At 33.1% G+C, this 19,643-nt stretch overlaps 1 protein-coding gene and 1 pseudogene across 1 annotated transcript; both read right to left on the reverse strand.

Moving 5' to 3' along the window:
• Window positions 1-3,361: 3,361 nt before the first annotated feature.
• LOC107637309 (receptor-like protein EIX2) lies at window positions 3,362-7,046 on the reverse strand. Its single transcript, XM_021122048.2, has 2 exons — window positions 4,132-7,046; window positions 3,362-3,713 (listed from the first exon to the last, which is right to left on the reverse strand). The coding sequence occupies exon 1, from the start codon at window positions 7,002-7,004 to the stop codon at window positions 4,134-4,136; it is 2,871 nt and encodes a 956-aa protein (XP_020977707.1). The 5' UTR covers window positions 7,005-7,046; the 3' UTR covers window positions 3,362-3,713; window positions 4,132-4,133.
• Window positions 7,047-12,539: 5,493 nt separating this feature from the next.
• On the reverse strand, window positions 12,540-16,744 carry LOC107637310 (uncharacterized; annotated as a pseudogene).
• Between the last annotated feature and the right edge of the window lie 2,899 nt (window positions 16,745-19,643).

Genomic DNA, 19,643 nt, shown 5'->3' on the forward strand with positions numbered 1-19,643 from the left:
TATTTGGATATACGGTGCTTGAACTTAGTTATACTTACAAAGATTATTATCAAATGATTTTAAATTAGTTTTACTAATTGATTTATTAGAACTAAATGCTTATCCTTGTTAAACTCATTTTAATATGCACATGAGACTATATATTTTTAAGAGACTACATGTATGTTTAGAGAAGTTTTATATTATTTTAAAGCATTTGATTTTATTCGAATGTGTATTTTTGAAACATTGAAATTTTGTTGGTATTCACTTATTTTGGAATTGTGAAATATTTTGAAATGCCTTAAGATTGAGAAAATATGATTGAATATAATTTGGATGAGAAAGTATTATCTGATTTGATTTGATTCGATACCTTATATATTTGAAAGATCAAAGATTTGTTGTGTTTGAAATTATATGTTTTGAATTGGTTTGGGAGGCTCGTATTAGAAAACCATAGTTAACGGTGGTTATGACGTTAACCTAGATGCATCTGGTTCAGACCTCAGCTAGCAGGGGCGTTGCTAGCCTAACGTGTAGGCCACACGTTGGATCAGTTATTTCGTACGGACACACTAGAGGAAAGGGCTACCCATAGAGGTGGAGCCGCCCAAGTGTGGACTTTTGATTTGATTTCTGTATGAGAACTCCCTTATTGATTCACTTATTATTATGAATTATTATTTTTTAATTAAAATTATTTTGATATAATGTTTATATGGTCTCATGTCGATTATAGATGTATTGTCTAATCACTGAGTTGCAAAACTCACCCCGTTTTTCTAAAAATATTTTTCAAGAACAATTCCTTGTCTATGTGAGATTTTTTAATTTATTCAAGAAGTAACAATCTGCGATGAGTACTTATTCTTGACGAGTTCCTAGATGTATATTGATGGTTTCAGTGGCTAAGAGAAGGGGGGGTTGAATCTTAGCCCCCTTTTTTGCTTGCTAATACTTGCTGGATTCAGAGGAGACTTTTCTGTTTTTAGCTCGTCCCTAGCCACGAGACATTTTCATTTTGTCTCGTCACTTGGCACGAGACATTTTTGGTTTTTGCTCCTGTGCAGTAGAAAACAGAAATGGAGTAGGAGAGGAAGAAAATTACACCAAGATATATCCTGGTTCGGCTGCTAAGTGCAGTGCAGCCTACATCCAGTCTCCATCACAACAATGATGGAATTTCACTATAATCAAACAGATTACAACTTGTAAAGTGCTAACCCAACTTACAAGGGGATTCCCACAGAATCATGAAACACAACATAGATGAACAAAGGAACTCTAAGACATCTATGGCTTTTTCTTTTAATTTTGCACTCTCTGCCTTTTTCCGCTCTATGGTTTTTTCATTACAAACCTCACTGTTTGCCTTTTTCCATGAGACTCAAGACATGACAAAATTAAACAGAAAAATACAAAACTGAATACATTGAAGGAGAAGAGAAAACTGTTAGCTCAGGTAGCTCTGAGAACTCTGTGCCTTGCACTCTCAAATTTTCTCCTTGCTTCAAACAGTGGCTGTCCACCCTTAATATAGAAGAGGGGAGCCTCCACTTATTGAAGCCAAAACTGAACCAACTTCTTCCTCCTTCAACAAACCGGTTCGGCCACATAGAGAGAGAAGAGATAACCATGCATTAACCAACATGCAATTACCTCTAGTCCTTTCTTGATCATCACCCTTCATCAATCCGAGCTCTCCATCCTTGGCTTGCTCTCCAAGATGGAATTCTGGCCCTTGATGCTTCATGATGATGATGACTTCATCTGCTTCAATCTCTGCCTTCAACCATCACTTCGCCACTCTAGCTACTTCCTGTGGTGGTTGAGCAGAATCGAAGACAAGCCATGCTTCAAGAATCTCCTCCAGCTGGCCGAATCTTCTTCTTCCATTTTGAGCATGAAAGACTCAAGATATCCTCACCAAATCTAACCACATTTGGTGAATATCTTAGCCACAGCTCATTTTTATTTTAGTATGTTTTCTTGCCATCATTGTGATGGTCTTTAGGCTTGCTTTCTCTTCATCTCGGTAGCTTACTTTTGCTTCCATGGCTGCCAATATTTTCTGAGTAATGACCGAAGAGAGAAAGAGTTGTGAGAGAGAAGAAAGAGAATATGGACATTAACTAAAGTGGTTTGATAAAGCAAAGTAAATGTTTACTTCCCTTTACTGAGTAACGTGTAGCTTCAATAATGTCCATCAAATCAAAGTCACTCATGTTCTCTCTCATAGTTCCCATGCAACACATTGTAATTAAATGAATTTTGGAATCCATCTAATGTTTGAATCCTTGGATCCGTTGAAAGCAATTTTGCTTTCTTCCTTCTTTGGTTTCGGATCATGCATGAGAAACTCTTATAAAATATGGGCTTGATTGTAACAATATTTGATCTTGGCCCATTAATAACATTTGCTTTCCTGATAAGACTTGGAGCATGCATAAAACAAATGGAAAGCATGTAACCCACTTGGGCTTAGAGTAATCAAAATCATTTGGGCCCAAGTAACATTAAAACAGCCATTTTCATTATTTATTATCAAACCAAGGCTGAATGTAAATTGGGCTATCATGATAAATTTGTTTTCGGCCCAATATTAATCCTGCACAACAAAATTATTTTAATTAACACAATAACCAAGATTAGCTTAATAATTTTGCTGTTAATAATGTTTGATCATCATCAATTTAGTTTAGAGTTTTCCAAACTCATCATATATGCTCCATATGACACAGGCAGGGTCCAACCATTCTTAATTATTTTAATTTTGTTTAAAATGTATAATTATTTAATTTAGGACTTGTAAAATATTTATAACTTTCTTATTCAATTTATATTTGAGCATGTTAGACTTGCTATGGGATTATTTTTCTGAGCGCCGGTCATGGCTCATTTTGGGCCATGACAAAGTATTATTTAGAAGTTATTAATTTATATTTTTAGAATGTTTAATTTAGTTTGATGTATTTTGATTTTGTTTTTTTAGTTATTAAATTGAGTTTTATGTTATTTTAACCTAATAAGAGGATATAAATATCTCATAAATTATTGTAGTCGTCATTCAATGATTAAATGTTTGCACACCCCTTTTGGTTTCGTGATGAAACCATGGTGTAAACAAGTGAAGTTGAGTGAATCTATCTCTTGTTACATCGAAAAATTGGGTAGAAGGCTGAGTGAGTCACTTCAATTCAATTATCAAACTATGACCTAGACAAATTAAGTCAAGGAGTTCATTTTTTGTTACGTCAAAAAAATTAGTAAAAATTAAAATGATTCTCTTTTTATTCAATTTCAATTTATCTTTTTTATTCCGTTTGAATTCTTGTCTTTTAAGAAGTAGAATTATCATTTCTCTGTTAAAAAATATAAATTGTTCAAAGGACAAATATTGATATATAAATAATAAAGACAATATATAACTAACAAACACAATTAGACCAAAAGTTTAAAAAAAAAAAACACTTAAAAAATAAAGCATCCTCTTCCATATTACAGACATTATGAAATATAAGTGAAATGTGAAAAAATTCCTCTTCCATACTCCACCTTGTAGCTACAACAGAAAACCTAAACAGGGCTAAAGTATGCAAACATAACACTTATTATATTAACTGCATTACTATATGTTATTGGTCTCCTTCCAAATGGATACATATGCATGAAGATCCTGACTATCACAAGCGAAGCTCTTTTTCACCACATGATATTGTGAAATCTTTTGCCTGATACGACAAAGTTACATGTTAGGTAATATTCAAAATATGTATTGTGTCAAAACCTGAAATATATATTTAAGTAACATAAAATATGCAAACCATATCCCATAACATTCAATATTTGCAGTATTGTCAACAGGTAGCACATATTCAAAATAACAAAAAAACTAACCATATTATATAATTAAGCTACTGTTTTAGCTAGGATCTAATCAACTAAGCTATGTTTAAACCATTAAAAATCAATAATAAACGGTTTGGTGTGTCCAATTTAAAGTTTTAACTATAATAAAGTACATTTTGACATTTTAGCACTACTATATTTTGTTTCATTTACATAGAGCAGATACTAATTTTTTTTTTTTTTGATATAGCAACTGTATCAACAATAATAAAAACTAGAAGAAATGGAAACGGTGCATACCTTCATCCTTGAGATCTGATCCTTTTGAATTTGGCCACCTTAATTGCTATAAATACATAGAGCTTGTCATAGACATCATTCAACAACTTGAAATAAGCATATCTCCAAGATTTCTTCAAAATCAATGAGAAGCAAACTCCCCAAAATGCCATAACAAATCCAGCAGCCATAGCAATGTAGAACCCCTCGCTTACAAATTGTTCATCATCACCATCAGCTTCATGTTCACTGATCTGATGACCATGTATGGGACAAGTTTTGTTGAGAGGAGCACCACAAAGTTTTGGATTTCCTGCATAATCAGAGGCATCCCTAGTTTGAAGTTGCGTGCCAAGTGGGATTTCTCCGGATAAATCATTGTATGACAAGTCAAGAACACTGAGACGGTCAAGCTGAGCAAGCTGTGAAGGAATTGTTCCTGACAAATGATTTCTGGATAGATCAAGAAAATCTATTGACTTCAGCTGTCCAATAGTTGGAGGAATGTGTCCACTAAACAAGTTTCTTGAAAGATTTAAAGAAACCAAGCCAATAAGACTCATCATCTCACTTGGTATTTCCCCTGTTAACCTGTTGTTGGAGAAATCAATACTTCTCAATAGACCTAGAATGCTTCCATATTTTGACATTTTCCCTTTCCACATGAGTGAAGTACTATCATTATAAAATCCTGGAAATTCAAGTTGATAGTAACCAGTAGTATCATGGAAAGCGGCAAATACATAATTATAGCCATGGCTAATGGTTGCATCTGGATTTGCTTGAGTGGCCATAGCAGAAAGATTACTTATGCATTTAGGTACATTGCCAGAGAGAATATTTAGAGACAGATCCAAGACACGGAGTTGATGAAGATTGCAAATACTTAATGGAATGCTCCCATGAAACTTGTTAGAATGTAAGTTAAGTACAAGTAGCTTTGCAATATTTTCTCCAATCCAACTTGGTATTGTTCCAGACAACTGATTGTTAGCAGCATCAAAAACTTGTAGTTGTGTGCAATTATTCAAGGATGATGGTATCTCTCCTGAAAAATTATTCCCTCCTAAATGTATTGACTGGATATTTTTTAATGATCCCAGAGACCTTGGCATATTTCCATAAAAATGATTATCAGACAAATCTAGAAGAACCAAGAATTCAAAACCCATCCAACAATCCGGAAGTTGTCCTCTAGGGTAGTTGTTTGACAAATCCATAAATTTTGTGAATTTCCACGAGTTTGCACATAAAAAAGGATTTACAGTTGAGAATCTATTATTGGACAATAAAAGTTGTGAAGCAGATGAAAGGAATGCTGGAATTGGGCCTTCAAATAAATTGAAGCTTAAATCAATTGTTTGAAGACTTACAATATTATTGCCTGGAACGGAGCCTTCAATTTTTCCTCTAATATGGTTGTGAGAAAGATTCAAATACGATATCGTAGAAAAACGTTCCCAAAACCAATTAGGAACTGAGCTAGATATTTGAGCTTGTGAAATATCCAAGTGCCCAATATTCACTTGGGTCTGAAGCCATCTCGGAAAGTTAGCCCCCAAATTGCAAGAAGCCAAGTTAATGATACGTAAATCGAACGGGGCAACCCATTCAGCGCTAATATTAAAAACCAACGCATTATGAGACAAATCCAAAGTGTGAAGATTGGAAAGTGTTGAGAAATGAGTTTCAGATATCAAACCATGCAATAAGTTATTTCCAAGACTTAACTCACTTAAATTGGATAGTTGCCCAATGCCTTCATGTATGGCCCCATTTAATCTGTTGTTATCAAGTCGTAACTTTTGCAACGATGAAAGATGTGAGAGATCAGGCACCATTCCTGTAATTTCATTCGATCCCAGATCCAAGATTTGTAAGGGTTTATGAGCACAATGAGAAAATATTCGAATACATTCATGAAACTCCCCTGTTAGATTATTCTTGGATAGATCTAGGTTTGCCAAATTGCAACTATGAAACAAAGATAGTGGAATGGTTCCTGTTAAACCATTATCATTCATTATGAGAGTAACAAGGCTGCTAGTGGAATTCATTAACCATGGGAATATGAAGGATGCATCCCTTAGAGAGTTGTGAGAGATATCCACATATGAGAGAGAAGTGGAGAAATTAGCAGGGGATGCAAGTGATGAAGTGGACATGGAATCAACAAGATTGCAATGACTCAAGTCTAAATATTGAAGATGAGAAAGGCTACTCACTTGTCGTTGCCAATTGCTGGCACCACTGAGGTTAACCTGACTAAGTGAGAAATGCCTCAAGGATGGAAGTTGAGATAGCCATTGCAAATCAGAACTTAACAAGTAGTTCTCATTGTAAGGATCGAGCTGGAGATACTGTAAACGAGAAAGATTTTTGAAATGATGAGGAATGGTTCCGCTGAATCCAATTCCACTTAGATCAAGATGCTCCAAGGATAAGAGATTTCCAAGCTGAGGAAGTATTATTTCATCGAAGGTATTAAAACTAAGATCCAAATATCTCAAGAATGACATATTTGTGAGTTGAAGTGGGAATCCTCCAACCAAATTATTGAAACTAAGGTCCAAATAGTTCAAATAATGTAACTCAGCCAGTGATGGGCTTATGGAGCCAGCAAAGTGATAACCATGGAGATCAAGCATGAGAACATGACCAGTTACATTGCTGCACTTGACGCCTTCCCAGATGCAACACTCCTTCTGCTGCTCCCCATCTCCCCATGAAGACAGCCAATCGTCATCATCCCTGGCATTGAAGCCACGTTTGAGAGAAAGCAGAGCTTGCCTTTCACTCTCAATGCACTTCCCACTTGCCACCACCACTGCACTGCTGGTCCATGCAAGTACCTGCACCACCAACACCACATAGACTACACCATTCATCATCATCTCTCCAACCACACAATATTTTAAGTTGTTGTATCAGATCATATGTGTGTGCTCAACAACCTAAGGACATGTAACCAATTTATAACCAACTGAGTCAAATTATATTCATTAGTCAACAATCAACGCTTAGGTTATAATCACAAAAAATGAAAAAAAGGTTGACGACAGTCAATTCAACGAAGCCTAATCCGAAACAAAATAATGTATATCTTCATGTGCAAGGAGACATACATGTCTAACAGTCTAAGTGTGGGCCATATGCTTCCACTCACTCAATCTTTACCCAACTAAATCCCCCCAGGTTAGTATCGGGAATTAACGAATTTTACCATTTTACTCCAATAAATTTAAAATTTATTATATTAATAGCTAAGTTCTAGAAATCATATTGACTTTTGAATTCTTTTTATATTAAATTAATAAATAAAATATTGAGACTTACTACATTAGACACAATCTTAAATAAATGACATTGTTTTATTTTGACGCTTAAATAAAATAAAAAACGAGAAGATGAAAAAATATTTATATGATGTGCAAATTGTTTTATTTCCTTTTATTCTCTAAAATAATTTTATTTTTATCTTGTTTAAGTGTCAAAACAAAACGAAGTCATTTAATATTGTGTCTAACATAGTAGTTATTAATTGAATACCGAAAAAAATCTAAAAACCGATAGACATATGATGCCTCAAGCTAAATCTCATAGATCAGTATAATAAATTTCAAATATAAAAAACTAAAATAATAAAAGTCGTGAATTTCAATGACCGCTATCAAAATTTTGTCCGCGAATCCTACTGTGCCAAAGCCCGACTTTAAAATGGGACAGACAGCTTGTCCTGCTCCACCGAACCCTACCTTAACATGGGACGGGCCAACCTGCTTCACTAAATTAAGGGACTCAAAGTGCTACCCCATTTTATGGTGAGCTGGTGGACCGGTGGCTAGCCCATTTAATTTTTCTTTAAAAAAATTAATAAAAAATTAATTTTAAATAAAAAATAATTAAATTATAATATAATATTTTTATTTTTTTAAATTTTTAATTTTAATAAAATTATTTAAAATGATATCTATCAATAAAATTATTTTTATTTTTAAAAATAAACCACATAATTTAAACATATATATAAAAGTATAAAATATAATAAATAAAATTAATAACTAAAAAAATAGAAAATATATTTAAAAGTTATATAATTATTAATTTTTGTAATATTAATTATTTTTTATTTAATAAAATAAAGTAAAATAATCTTTAACTTAGCATGTAATGCGAATTTGATGAACTTTTTTTTTTTATGAATTCTAAATTTTAATCCGTCCTATCTTTTTGACAAATTCAGCGAAGTAACCCGATAAATTTGACCCATTTTATCAGTCTTATAGTTAACTATTGTCTTAACTAGTGGAAGGCCCGCGCTACGCGCGGGGCATTTGTGAATTCATTGTAAATTTTTTTTGTTACATTTTGAATGTTATTATACATGTAATCTATGAGTACCAAAAACATTTGTTATATAAAAATATAAAAATCTTTTGTAACATTTTATAGCCTATTCTATTAGTGGCCCATTATTAGTTTTTTTTGGACACATTAATAAGTTTTTTAGGCCCAATACTTTTTCATTACATATAACCCATAACAGTACCTATTATTTATAAAAAAAGTTTAAACTTACCCACTACCTACAAATTATACTAAAAGGGACAGTTAACGGTAAAATTTGTTCCTACCGCTAATACATATAAAAAAAAATATATAAATAGTATGTAAAATTAGAAGATTGAATTTAAATGTTTCATTTTTTAAAATATGAATACGTTAAATGAAACACAGTATCCAACGTTCTTGATAATAGGTGTTTATGAACATAATAACTCCCTTTTCACCTATCAATGTGCTGCTTTCATTACAACAAAGTTCAAAAAAAAAAAAAAGCATAAACAACAGTTCATCAAAACTTCTTCCTTTCTAATCCACAGCAGCGAAGCAGCGAAGGTTCAGGAAGAAATTCACTAATTATCAGCATAAACATTATACTGGGATATGATTTTCAGATCTGCAAGTCCCAGTGAGTGTTCCTTTGATTGAGATTGTTTTGCAATTGTTCACTTTCATATTATCAGTAAAGACTGTTTGTCTTCTTCAGCTATAACCATCGAATGATTTTGGTCCAAGGTAAATCTTGTTACAAATTTTGCAATTATCACCTGAGAAAAAAAATCCGTCATCTATTCATATTATGTATTGAAATCATGCCTTTGATTAGGATCTTCATGTATTCCTTAAACAGTATCTATATTGACTCTTCTCTGACCTACATACACTGGGTAACAGATAATGAAAAAAAATATGAAATGCTACACAACCTGTCCTCAATATAGCTGATGCCTAAATTTTCACAAAATAAGTTTACTCATTATGCAAATTCACTGCTTCATTGAAAATAAATTCTTAAAAAATCCATTCGGTATCTCCATCCTCCAATTGTAAATTTCCTAAAAAAAGGAGAAAAAAACTTGATATAAATTTTTGTTTTCACTATGATTGTATCTCTTAACTTCATTTAATTTTGGTGCTTAAGCAATATTATAATGCTTTATGTCAGTTTAAATCTTATAATTGTTAGTTTTCCATTATCTAATATAATTGGGGAAACTTATTTTTCTCTATGTATCATATATGGTGTGTGTATCTCACTCTTCCTTTATTATTTTTTTAAACTGGTATTAACCCTACTGATAGTTTCCAAGCTTTGTTAGTTTGTTTAATAATGTTATGAAAGTGTAAAAATTCTGAAGTTTGTTAATGAATCCTTGAATGAAACATTGAAACATGAATGAAATGTTTTGTATGGGAAGAAAGAGGGATTAAAAGACAGGGTAGGGGCAAATGCAACATGCATGTCTTGGAAAAAGGATATAGGTTATAAGTTTACTGTGCACTGCAATCTAGAATTTACTTTTCATCTCTGATTTGGTTGAGACTGGGGAGCATTGTTGTGCTGTTGACAGAGAACATTTCCTCTTTTTCCTTCTTTTCCTAATTTTGTATAGAGGATAGCTCTTTCTTTTCCTAGGATTATAATATCTTTCGTTATTTTATACACGTGAAGCTAACAATACTTTTAGATCCCATCCAGTGTGAACATTTTGGACAATGGCTAATGGACAATGATTTCCAAAGTTGATCCTCAAACATGGATCTTTTCATGTAATTAATGCATGAAAATAATCTAACTAATACCCTTACAAATTCATTTTATTGTGGCTGAGTTAGCAAACCTATATCTTATATCTCGATCTACACCTAATTATCATATCAATTATCTTCAATTTTCAGTTCTCAAACTTAATTAATGTATGATTTATTGACAGATTTAACAATCGATTTTTCCTCTTAGTGGAGACTGAAACCAATCAAGTTGTCTGCTCTTGTTGCTGAAATCCAAGTAAGTCACTTATATTCTATGATACTCATAAGTAGCTTATATTATATGTGATTTGTTTAAGTGGCATATGACCTTTGATATACAGATGTACTTGATAATAATGGGTAAAGGATTTTACTTCTATTTTCAGCTCAAAACAAAAACAGATTTATTTTCACTTTCAATATGTGAAAATCCTTCTTAAAGTGACACTTCCTGTAGTATAAACATAGTTAATATAATAAATTTTTACTACATTTTGCATTAGTGAAGATCTTAATGCCCTTTGGTTTTACTCAAAGTTTCAGCTCAAAATCAGAATAGATTCATTTACACTTTTAAGATGTGAAAACTCTGTTTAACGTGACAGTTCCACTTCATAATAACTTATATTATACATAGTTAATAAAATTAACTTCTACTACAGTTTGCATAAGTGAAAAGATTAATGGACTTGGGTTTTACTCATAGTTCAAACTCAAAGTCAAAACAGATTCTTTTACACTTTTGAAGATGTGAAAACTCTCTTTAACGTGACACTTCTTCTTGAGGATAAATGATAGTCTATTATCACTACTTTAATCATTTAAATATACATTTAATAAATATACCTTGAGTGTTGCTGCTGGAATAGAATCATAGCTCTGTCAAAGGCATTATGCATCTTGTGTTGTCTGCATATTGACCATGAGAAATATGAACCGCATTCATCTTGTGTTCTTGTTTTGTTGGACTATCATCCTAAACCTAAAAAATTATGATATGAGATTTATCTTCAGCTAAATATGTGCACTTTTCCTATATTGAGGTTCCAATTTATTTACTTAAGTTGTATTGAGTCAATAAAAAAATTTTACTCCCTGGTGGTTTGTAGTGGAATAAGCTCTTCTGTGTGTATGGTTGAATAATGAGCTCAATACAACTAATCATCATATCAATTATCTTTAACTTTTAGTTCTCGCACTTAATTAATGTATGATGTATTGACAGAGTTACAAACCGAATTTTCCTCTTAGTCTCCATTGAAACCAATAAAGTTGTCCGCTCTTGTTCTCAAATCCAAGTAAGTTACTTATATTCTATGATACTCGTAAGTAGCTTATATTGTATGTGATTTGTTTAAGTGGCATAAGACTCTTGATATACATATGCACTTGATAAAATTTGCTTCAATTGTTGTATGATCCTAAGATTGTGTTATCATCTTAAAACTCAGCTGATCTATAGCTATTATGATTATTTAGAAATAGTTTGGTTACTGAGCTTTATATATATATATATATATATATTGAGAAGTAAAGGAATCTAAGTACCTTATTCTTAAGCTATTTTGGATCTCTTTATGATAATAACAACTGCTCCATTATTTTAACAAATTTATTGTTGATTATTTTATATATGTGTTGTGCAGCTAGCAATACTTTTAGGTCCCAGCTAGTGTTACCATTTTGGACATTGGACAATGCTCTCCAAAGGTGATCCTTAATCATGGATCTTTTTTTCATGTAGTTAATACATGATCATAATATCATTAATACCCTTAGAAATTTATTTAGTTGTGGCTCAGTTAGCAAATCTATATCTTATATCTCGATCTACAACTAATCATCATATCAATTATCTTCAACTTTCAGTTATCAAAATTAATTAATGTATGATTTATTGACAAACTGAGTTCACAACCGATATTTCTCTTAATGGAGACTGAAGCCAGTCAAGTTGTCCACTTTTGTTGCTCAAATCCAAGTAAGTTACTTATATTCTATGATACTCATTACTAACTTATATTCTATGTGATTTATTTAAGTGGCATAAGACTTTTGGTATACAGATGTACACAATAATAGTGTTTAATAATGTGATTTAAAAAATTTGCTTCAATTTCTTTGTGATCCTAAGGTTCTATTATCATCTAAAAAGTTATATGATCTATAACTATTATGATTAGTTAGAAATAGTTTGGTTAATTTGCTTGTTTTAAAAAAATTGTCCAATGAGAAAGTAAAGAAATCTAAGTACATGATTCATAAGCTACTTTGGATTAAAGTATCCAAAACACATACTCCAACTGAGCCTACTGTTGATGAAGCTGCAGCATTCAAATAACATTCCTGAACACTTCTTTGAATACCACATTGTCTGTCGTTGTTCTGTTATCATTGTCATGACATAACAATATCTTAAGCCCCTCCTTATTTGTCACCCTAGATGCTGCCACATACAACTGACCGTGTGTAAACACTGGTTTTTTAAGTATCAACCCAACCTTGGACAATGATTGTCCTTGGCTCTTATTTATAGTCATTGCATATGATACCATTATAGAAAATTGTCTGCGTTGAAATTTGAATGGTATTCGATGATCGGATGGGCTTAGAGTCATCCTAGGAATAAAGACCTTCTGGCCTTTGTTCTTTCCGGCGCTACTGCGTGCTTCTATGATGTGCTTACCAAGCTTGGTTACAACCAATCTTGTACCATTACACAAACCTGCCGAGTGGTCGATATTCCTTAACAACATTATAGGGGTTCCAATCTTTAATGTCAACTCATGATTAGGAACCCCAGAGCATTTGATTGTGTTTAGAAATTCAGGTGTATGTATGGATGCCAATAAGTCATTGTTGGACTCTGTTGGGCATGCTTTGTCTGAGCTATAATATGTTTGTGCTTCAGTAGGATTTAAGCTCATCATATAGTTGTTTAATTCATCAACGATCTGCAAGGTTGGAGCAAGTATTGCTCGGTCTTGAATTTGGTCATCAATATTTGAACCAGCAAAAAGTTCTGGATAAGTAACTTTACAAATTGCCTCTATTGGATCATCCCAATGTTTAACCAAGATGTCGTCTGGGATTTCAATTTTGTCAAATACATCACCTTGTGTGCCGTGACTGCCATCACCAATACTAAGTATCCAGTTAGCAAAATCTTCTAAATCAGATGACATTGGGGTGGATTTAGTTGCGTTCAATCTCATGTTTTTAGTCAGTGTAAGCAACTTGCAACTATTCCAAATGTATGATGAGTTTATGGTTGCATTAACAATCTCTTGTCTAGATCCTTTAGGAATAATCAGGAGAATCTGTCGAAAATCCCCACCAAAAACAACTGTCTTCCCTCCAAATGGTTGGTCAAGGCTGTTATGGTTCTTGAATCGCAAAATATCACGCATAGTCCTGTCAAGAGCTTCAATACAAAATTTGTTCACCATGGGGGCCTCATCCCAAATGATTAGCTTCGTCTTGATTAATAACTCAGCTAATGCGCTGCCCTGCCTTATGTTGCAAGTTGAGAATTCATCTAAGTTTAGTGGGATTGCAAACCGTGAGTGTGCTGTCCGACCACCTGGTAATAAAAGAGATGCAATGCCGCTTGAAGCAACCGTAAGTACAACTTGTGATCTTGATCTCAATGCAGATGCTAGTGTCTTCCAAACAAATGTTTTTCCAGTACCCCCATAACCATACAGAAAGAATACACCTCCGTTTCCACTTTGAACTGCCTCCATAACTTTTTGATAGACAACTGTTTGCTCATCGGTTAGCTGTTGGATGTAAGTTGCATGCTCTGAAGCCAATTGTCTTCTGTCATAGCGGAGCTCGTCACAAATTAACCTGTTCAACCCATCGGTATACAAACCACTATTAACTTGACTCATATCTACAATTGGCATTGGTGGAAAATCTCTAAGACTCTTGTTGAAGTTGTTAAGTAATTTCTCAATCTCAATTAACGTCAATTCCTTCAACTCGATATCAGTAAGGACTAAATCTGTATTCACGCATAAAAAAAATGTATAAAATGAAAAAAGTGAAACACATCTAACATTAGAATTAAAGCAAAGCAACAACTCTTTCACATAACAAAATTCACAGATTAAAAGGAGATCAACGGTGGAACATTTTACCCAATTATTCAACATGTATAGAATATGTTAAGTTAAATATAACTGTAGTAGTCATGGTTATGAAATTTAAGCCTAAAAACTATATATAGACACTAATTAAATATGATTTGTAATATTATAAATTAATTTTCGTGCATTTTTTTTGTTCGTGTGATTTATTTAATTTAATAAATTGCCAATATATAAAAACATCTAGTATATCTAAAAAAATAATGATGGTCACAGATGAAATAATATAAAAGTAGTGTAAATTAGGAAGCTTGAATGTCCATTACTAATTTCTAACGACCACTTATGAAAAATTTGCTAAACTTAGCTCAATCTCCAATTTAACAAATATTAGTTGTATCCAACATTAGTATTTTAGATTTTGAACTTTAACTCATACTTATTATTTTGAAAATTTATCTCAAACAATCCTTTTCATTATTTATTTGCTTTCATGTCTTGAATATTAACTCATCCTTATTAGTAGAATAAATACAGCATGCATGTAACATGTTTTGAAAAAATTGAGAAATAATAGGAAAACTTATTAGTTACCAGGATTGTCAAGTAGTCTTCTCTGCCTATGTGGTATGTCATCACATAAAATAGACCATGTCTGTTCCCAAACATGCTCTGGTGAATCCATTGAATTTGAGAATAGAAGTGTTGCAAAAAATTTTCTCAAATATGTTCTTGATCCCCAATGACTGGCTTCCTTTATAGCATCAATATATTCCTTATCATCATCTAGAAGGCCACGGGCGTAACATGCCTCTTTGAATGTAGCATACATGACACCATCTAAAGTCCTAATCTCCTCATATGATGTCGCTCCCTTGACGTAGTTGAGCAGAAGTCTTAAATAATAACTTTCACCAGATCCTGGAGGAACATAGAAAATTCTTCCAATAACAGCATGTGATTTTCGAGGCAACCACATCCTTTCATTCGCCTTCCACACAAACTTTGTAGGTAGTTCTGCATATGTTAGTGATCTCGCTTCAATGTAGTCCTTATTTGCTTGAAACCATCCTAAGAACATGGACTCCTTTACAGATGCTTTTTTTACCACATCATCTAAGTTTTCATGATCTTTAAATATTACATTCTGTTCATCTGGTAAGTGGAAGCCTAATCTCACAACTGATGGATCCCTATACTGTATGTTAAATCCAAAAATCCTCCAAGCAGCTTCACATGGAGATATGTACCTACAGTCATAATACATACTAACCTCATCATATTCATCCAGCTCAACACTCTCTGTTGCACTCTTATAGAATGAAGCTGTTACGCGATCATGACCTTTGTTGACATATTTGAACAAATACTTAATTGATCTTGATTGGTTACACCACTCCACATTTATGTGAGCACCGTATCTCATCAGTAGTAGCCTATTGTGCGGAACCACATAACGGTTATCAAGATCGACGCCTGACTTGTTAATAGTTCTTCCATCCTCCTTGCGTCTATATACTGGGTAGCCATCATCATCAACTGTTGTGCACTCCACGAATCTCTTAGGAAAGTGACGAATACATTTACCATTCTCCATACATGGTGAATCTTTCCTAACACACCCACATGGTCCATGCATCATATGCTTTTCTACTGCTTCAAAGTATACAGGATCTATATCCTTATCAGGTATCTCAGCTGATATAATTTTATCAATGTCCTCAGCTGTCGGAAACTTGTCATCCTTGTGTAAGAACAAAAGTATATGGGCGTGTGGTAATCCTCGTTTCTGGAACTCAATTGTGTACACAACTGCAACATCAATAATTCACAAATCAGTTTGACCTAATAAAAATCACAACCTCGACAAATTGTTTCATGCAAAAATGGTATCTAAAATACTCATCTTAAAAATTCTTAATAGTTATTGATATCAACTTTACCTACAGATACTCTACCAAAAATTTTGTTCACTCTGATGTCTTTAATCAATATATCCAGTTTAGCCTTGAATGTCCTACAAACTATGTCAGGTCTGTCCTCTGCATTAATTCTCTGTTCTTGATAAAGTCTTCGACCTCAGGCCACTTGGGGTTGCATGTGAATGTAATGAAAAGATCTGGATAACCAACTACCTTACATATTGCCATTGCATCTTGGTAGTTCTGAATCATATACCTCGGACCTCCCGTGAACGAAGATGGCAATATAATACGTTTGCCGCGCGATGATGGAGTTGTTTCCCCACTAAGAACTGCTTCCTTTATTCCCTTATACATCTCACATCTAAATTTCTCTTGGTCTAACCGTATATAGTTTAGTCGAGATGATTCAATCATTGAATACCCATCGACCAAAAATTGTTGGAAGAGCCGCCTGGAATATAGCAGAGGAGAGCCATCTGCTAACCTTTCTTGAACTCTGTATGCGAAAAATTCTCTCATTGAAACTTCCTGACGTCCTTTACCACTCTTCTGATTACGTTTATTAAGTGGTATATCTTCCTTGTAACCATCCTCTCCAAAGGGAAATAACAAAGGATACTGTAATCCTAGGTAAGCCGGATTAAGTTGATTAATTCTTTGTAATTTTCCACTTTATGTCTCAACCACAATGTCCCTATCTGTCTTATCAATATCAAAGTCACCAACAATCAGTGCCGCAACCTCATTAGTTGATGGCAAGTTGTATCTTCTACCATCTTTATCTCGTTTTCCCAATAGCCTAAGCTTCACTGTGCTATTTGCATCTTTGGCGACTGACTCTCTAACCATACGAAATGCCTTCACTAATACATTGTTCTCATTCAACATCTTCTTCAAGTCTCTAACAATGTCTTCATGTATTACTTTGTTATCCTCACCCCTAGATAAAAAATTGATAATATCAAACATTTAATTAATTTGCACAGTTCACTATAACATTTTTTAGTGGTATTTAAATGATGTACACCAACAGTATAAATTCATGGTTGTGTTACTTACAGGATAGCGGCCATGCGGTTTTGAACCTCATTCTGGGTGTCAAAAACATAAAGTTGTGCAAATTTAGGGAAGTTTCCTGTTGGTGGTATCAGACTACCCATTAAGTGGTAGTTCTCCCCATAAAGGCAAAATGTCGGTGGACCTCTAGAAGTATTTATGCCACGATCAATCTTTGCACCAATTGATGTGAATTGAAACATGCTATTATAAGATCTTATGTTATCTCGGAAATGCTTGCTATTTGTGCTATTATTGAATAACAATTCATATAACACTTTAGGGGCTTCTGGTAGGTGTGGTAGTTGAACCTTTCCTCCATTACAGCATAATGTGAATTTCGGTTCAAGTGTGTTGTAGTTTTTGTTTGACCTCTCAGCATACCAAAACAAAGCATTGCAGTGTTCACACTCATAAAATGCATCCCCCATGTGCACATACTCTACAAAATACAAAGAAAGAAAACTCATTCATAAATAATTGTGATATTCAGCTTAATAATTTCCGTGCAATTTAGCTATGTATTTAAGAGCCTTGCATTATGTCATACCCTTGTTTTGCTGTTCGGCACCATAGACATCTTTGTTCACCCTTTCTGATTTCTTTTTACCTGATTGAAGATATTATTTATCAGTATTCTATCGTGCATGTCCAGTACAAACATACAGTGATTTCTTCCTTATCCAATAATATAATGCCTATTAAGTGATTAAAAATTCATATTTAGGTGTAATATAAGTGTCCAAATATTCAAAATTACAGGATACATTATCCAGCTAAAGAAAATCCTATCAATCACACAGTTACTACTCACCACTATTTTTGGTGCAATCATTTTCTCCAACTGGCAGAGTTCTCTTTGTTTTAAATTTTTTTGCAAATGTTTATCAAAATTTTCTATTTTTAACTTATCTATTGAGGACATTATCTTTTTTTTAATAAAATATACTATTAATTAATCTAGTTTTGTATCTCAAACAATTAATACATCAGATTTAAATGAATTAGTAAACACTCTATGTATATAGTGTACCTGTACATGCCTTCGAAATTCGTCTTGAGTTACCACTTTTGATGTCCAATTGGTTATTTCTTCCTGTTTCAATTCCAATGAACAATTTTCCAGTTCCATGATCCATAGGTATTTTAGAGTATTTATATTTTAGAGTATAGATAAATAATGTTATTAAATTCCCTAATTACTATGAATAATAATGTGAAATATTTTTTTTAAAAAGAACATTCACGGAACAACATAATAACCTCAAAAGAATATAAGGATAACTATGCACACCTGGCCCATTTTGCTCATTTTCAGGTTGTCTTGCTCTTTTCATTTTTTGCCTTCTATCCCTTCTAGCAGCTCTCCATTGATCTGTTACGTGTGAGTTATATAAAAACAAATTCTGATAAAATCATATTGGATAAGTTTTCAAATGGCTGATGCCTGAACACATAAAAATCAGTATTTTTTTAGATTATTCACCAGATATTTGCATGTTCAATTCCATATAATCAGGGGAGGTATTATTCACGTTAACTAACACTGAGTTATAAATGTATATATAGGGTATTGAGTTCCTTGGATGTAGATAATGTCCCTTATCAATTCTTTTTTATATTGAAGATTTGTGGTGAATAAACTTTGAATTAAGGATTTTGACCCACATTTCACTTATTGTGTGTTACCTTTCATGGAACTCCAAGTTGGAGTAGTCGTGGTGCATGTAATTGTAGAGATTATCCCTGTGTTAAAAAAGAACAATAATATAAAGCATAAAATACACTTATATAAAACCATGGTTATCTATTTGTGGTGGTAAAAATTAATTATCTGAACAATTAACGTTTACCTTTTTTTGTCTGAGCTACTTTGGATAGTTTTTTTTTTTTGCTAATTTGATGGCTCTTTCATTCCTAGCATGTCTTGCTGCCTTTGCTAAAAACAATTATTTATTTATAACTTACATACAACACTATATCATCTGAATTCTCCTGAATTTAAATATAAGAAACTTACCATTTGATAGTATTGCTGCCTTAGCTGAAAAAATTTATTCATTTATAACTTACATACAATACTATATCTTTCAAATTCTCCTGAGACTACGTATAAGAAACTTACCATTTAATGGAGAGAGAGTTTGTTGACTTTCAGCTAGCAAAGTTGTAGAATCATTGTCTCGTAAATAGTTTTGCAAGCTTCCATCGAAATGTCGTTGGTCTATAGGGGATCCACATGCAATGCCCGGTATGTGATTTTCCTTGTCCTCGGAGCTTAAAACTCTATAATCATCTTCCACACTTATGATATTCCCTGTACAATTCGAAGTATTTTCATATAATGTGTATAAATATACCC

The sequence above is a fragment of the Arachis ipaensis genome, chromosome B4 (genome assembly GCF_059453495.1).
Source record: "Arachis ipaensis isolate K30076 ecotype BB chromosome B4, ASM5945349v1, whole genome shotgun sequence".
Classification (NCBI taxonomy): Eukaryota; Viridiplantae; Streptophyta; class Magnoliopsida; order Fabales; family Fabaceae; genus Arachis; species Arachis ipaensis.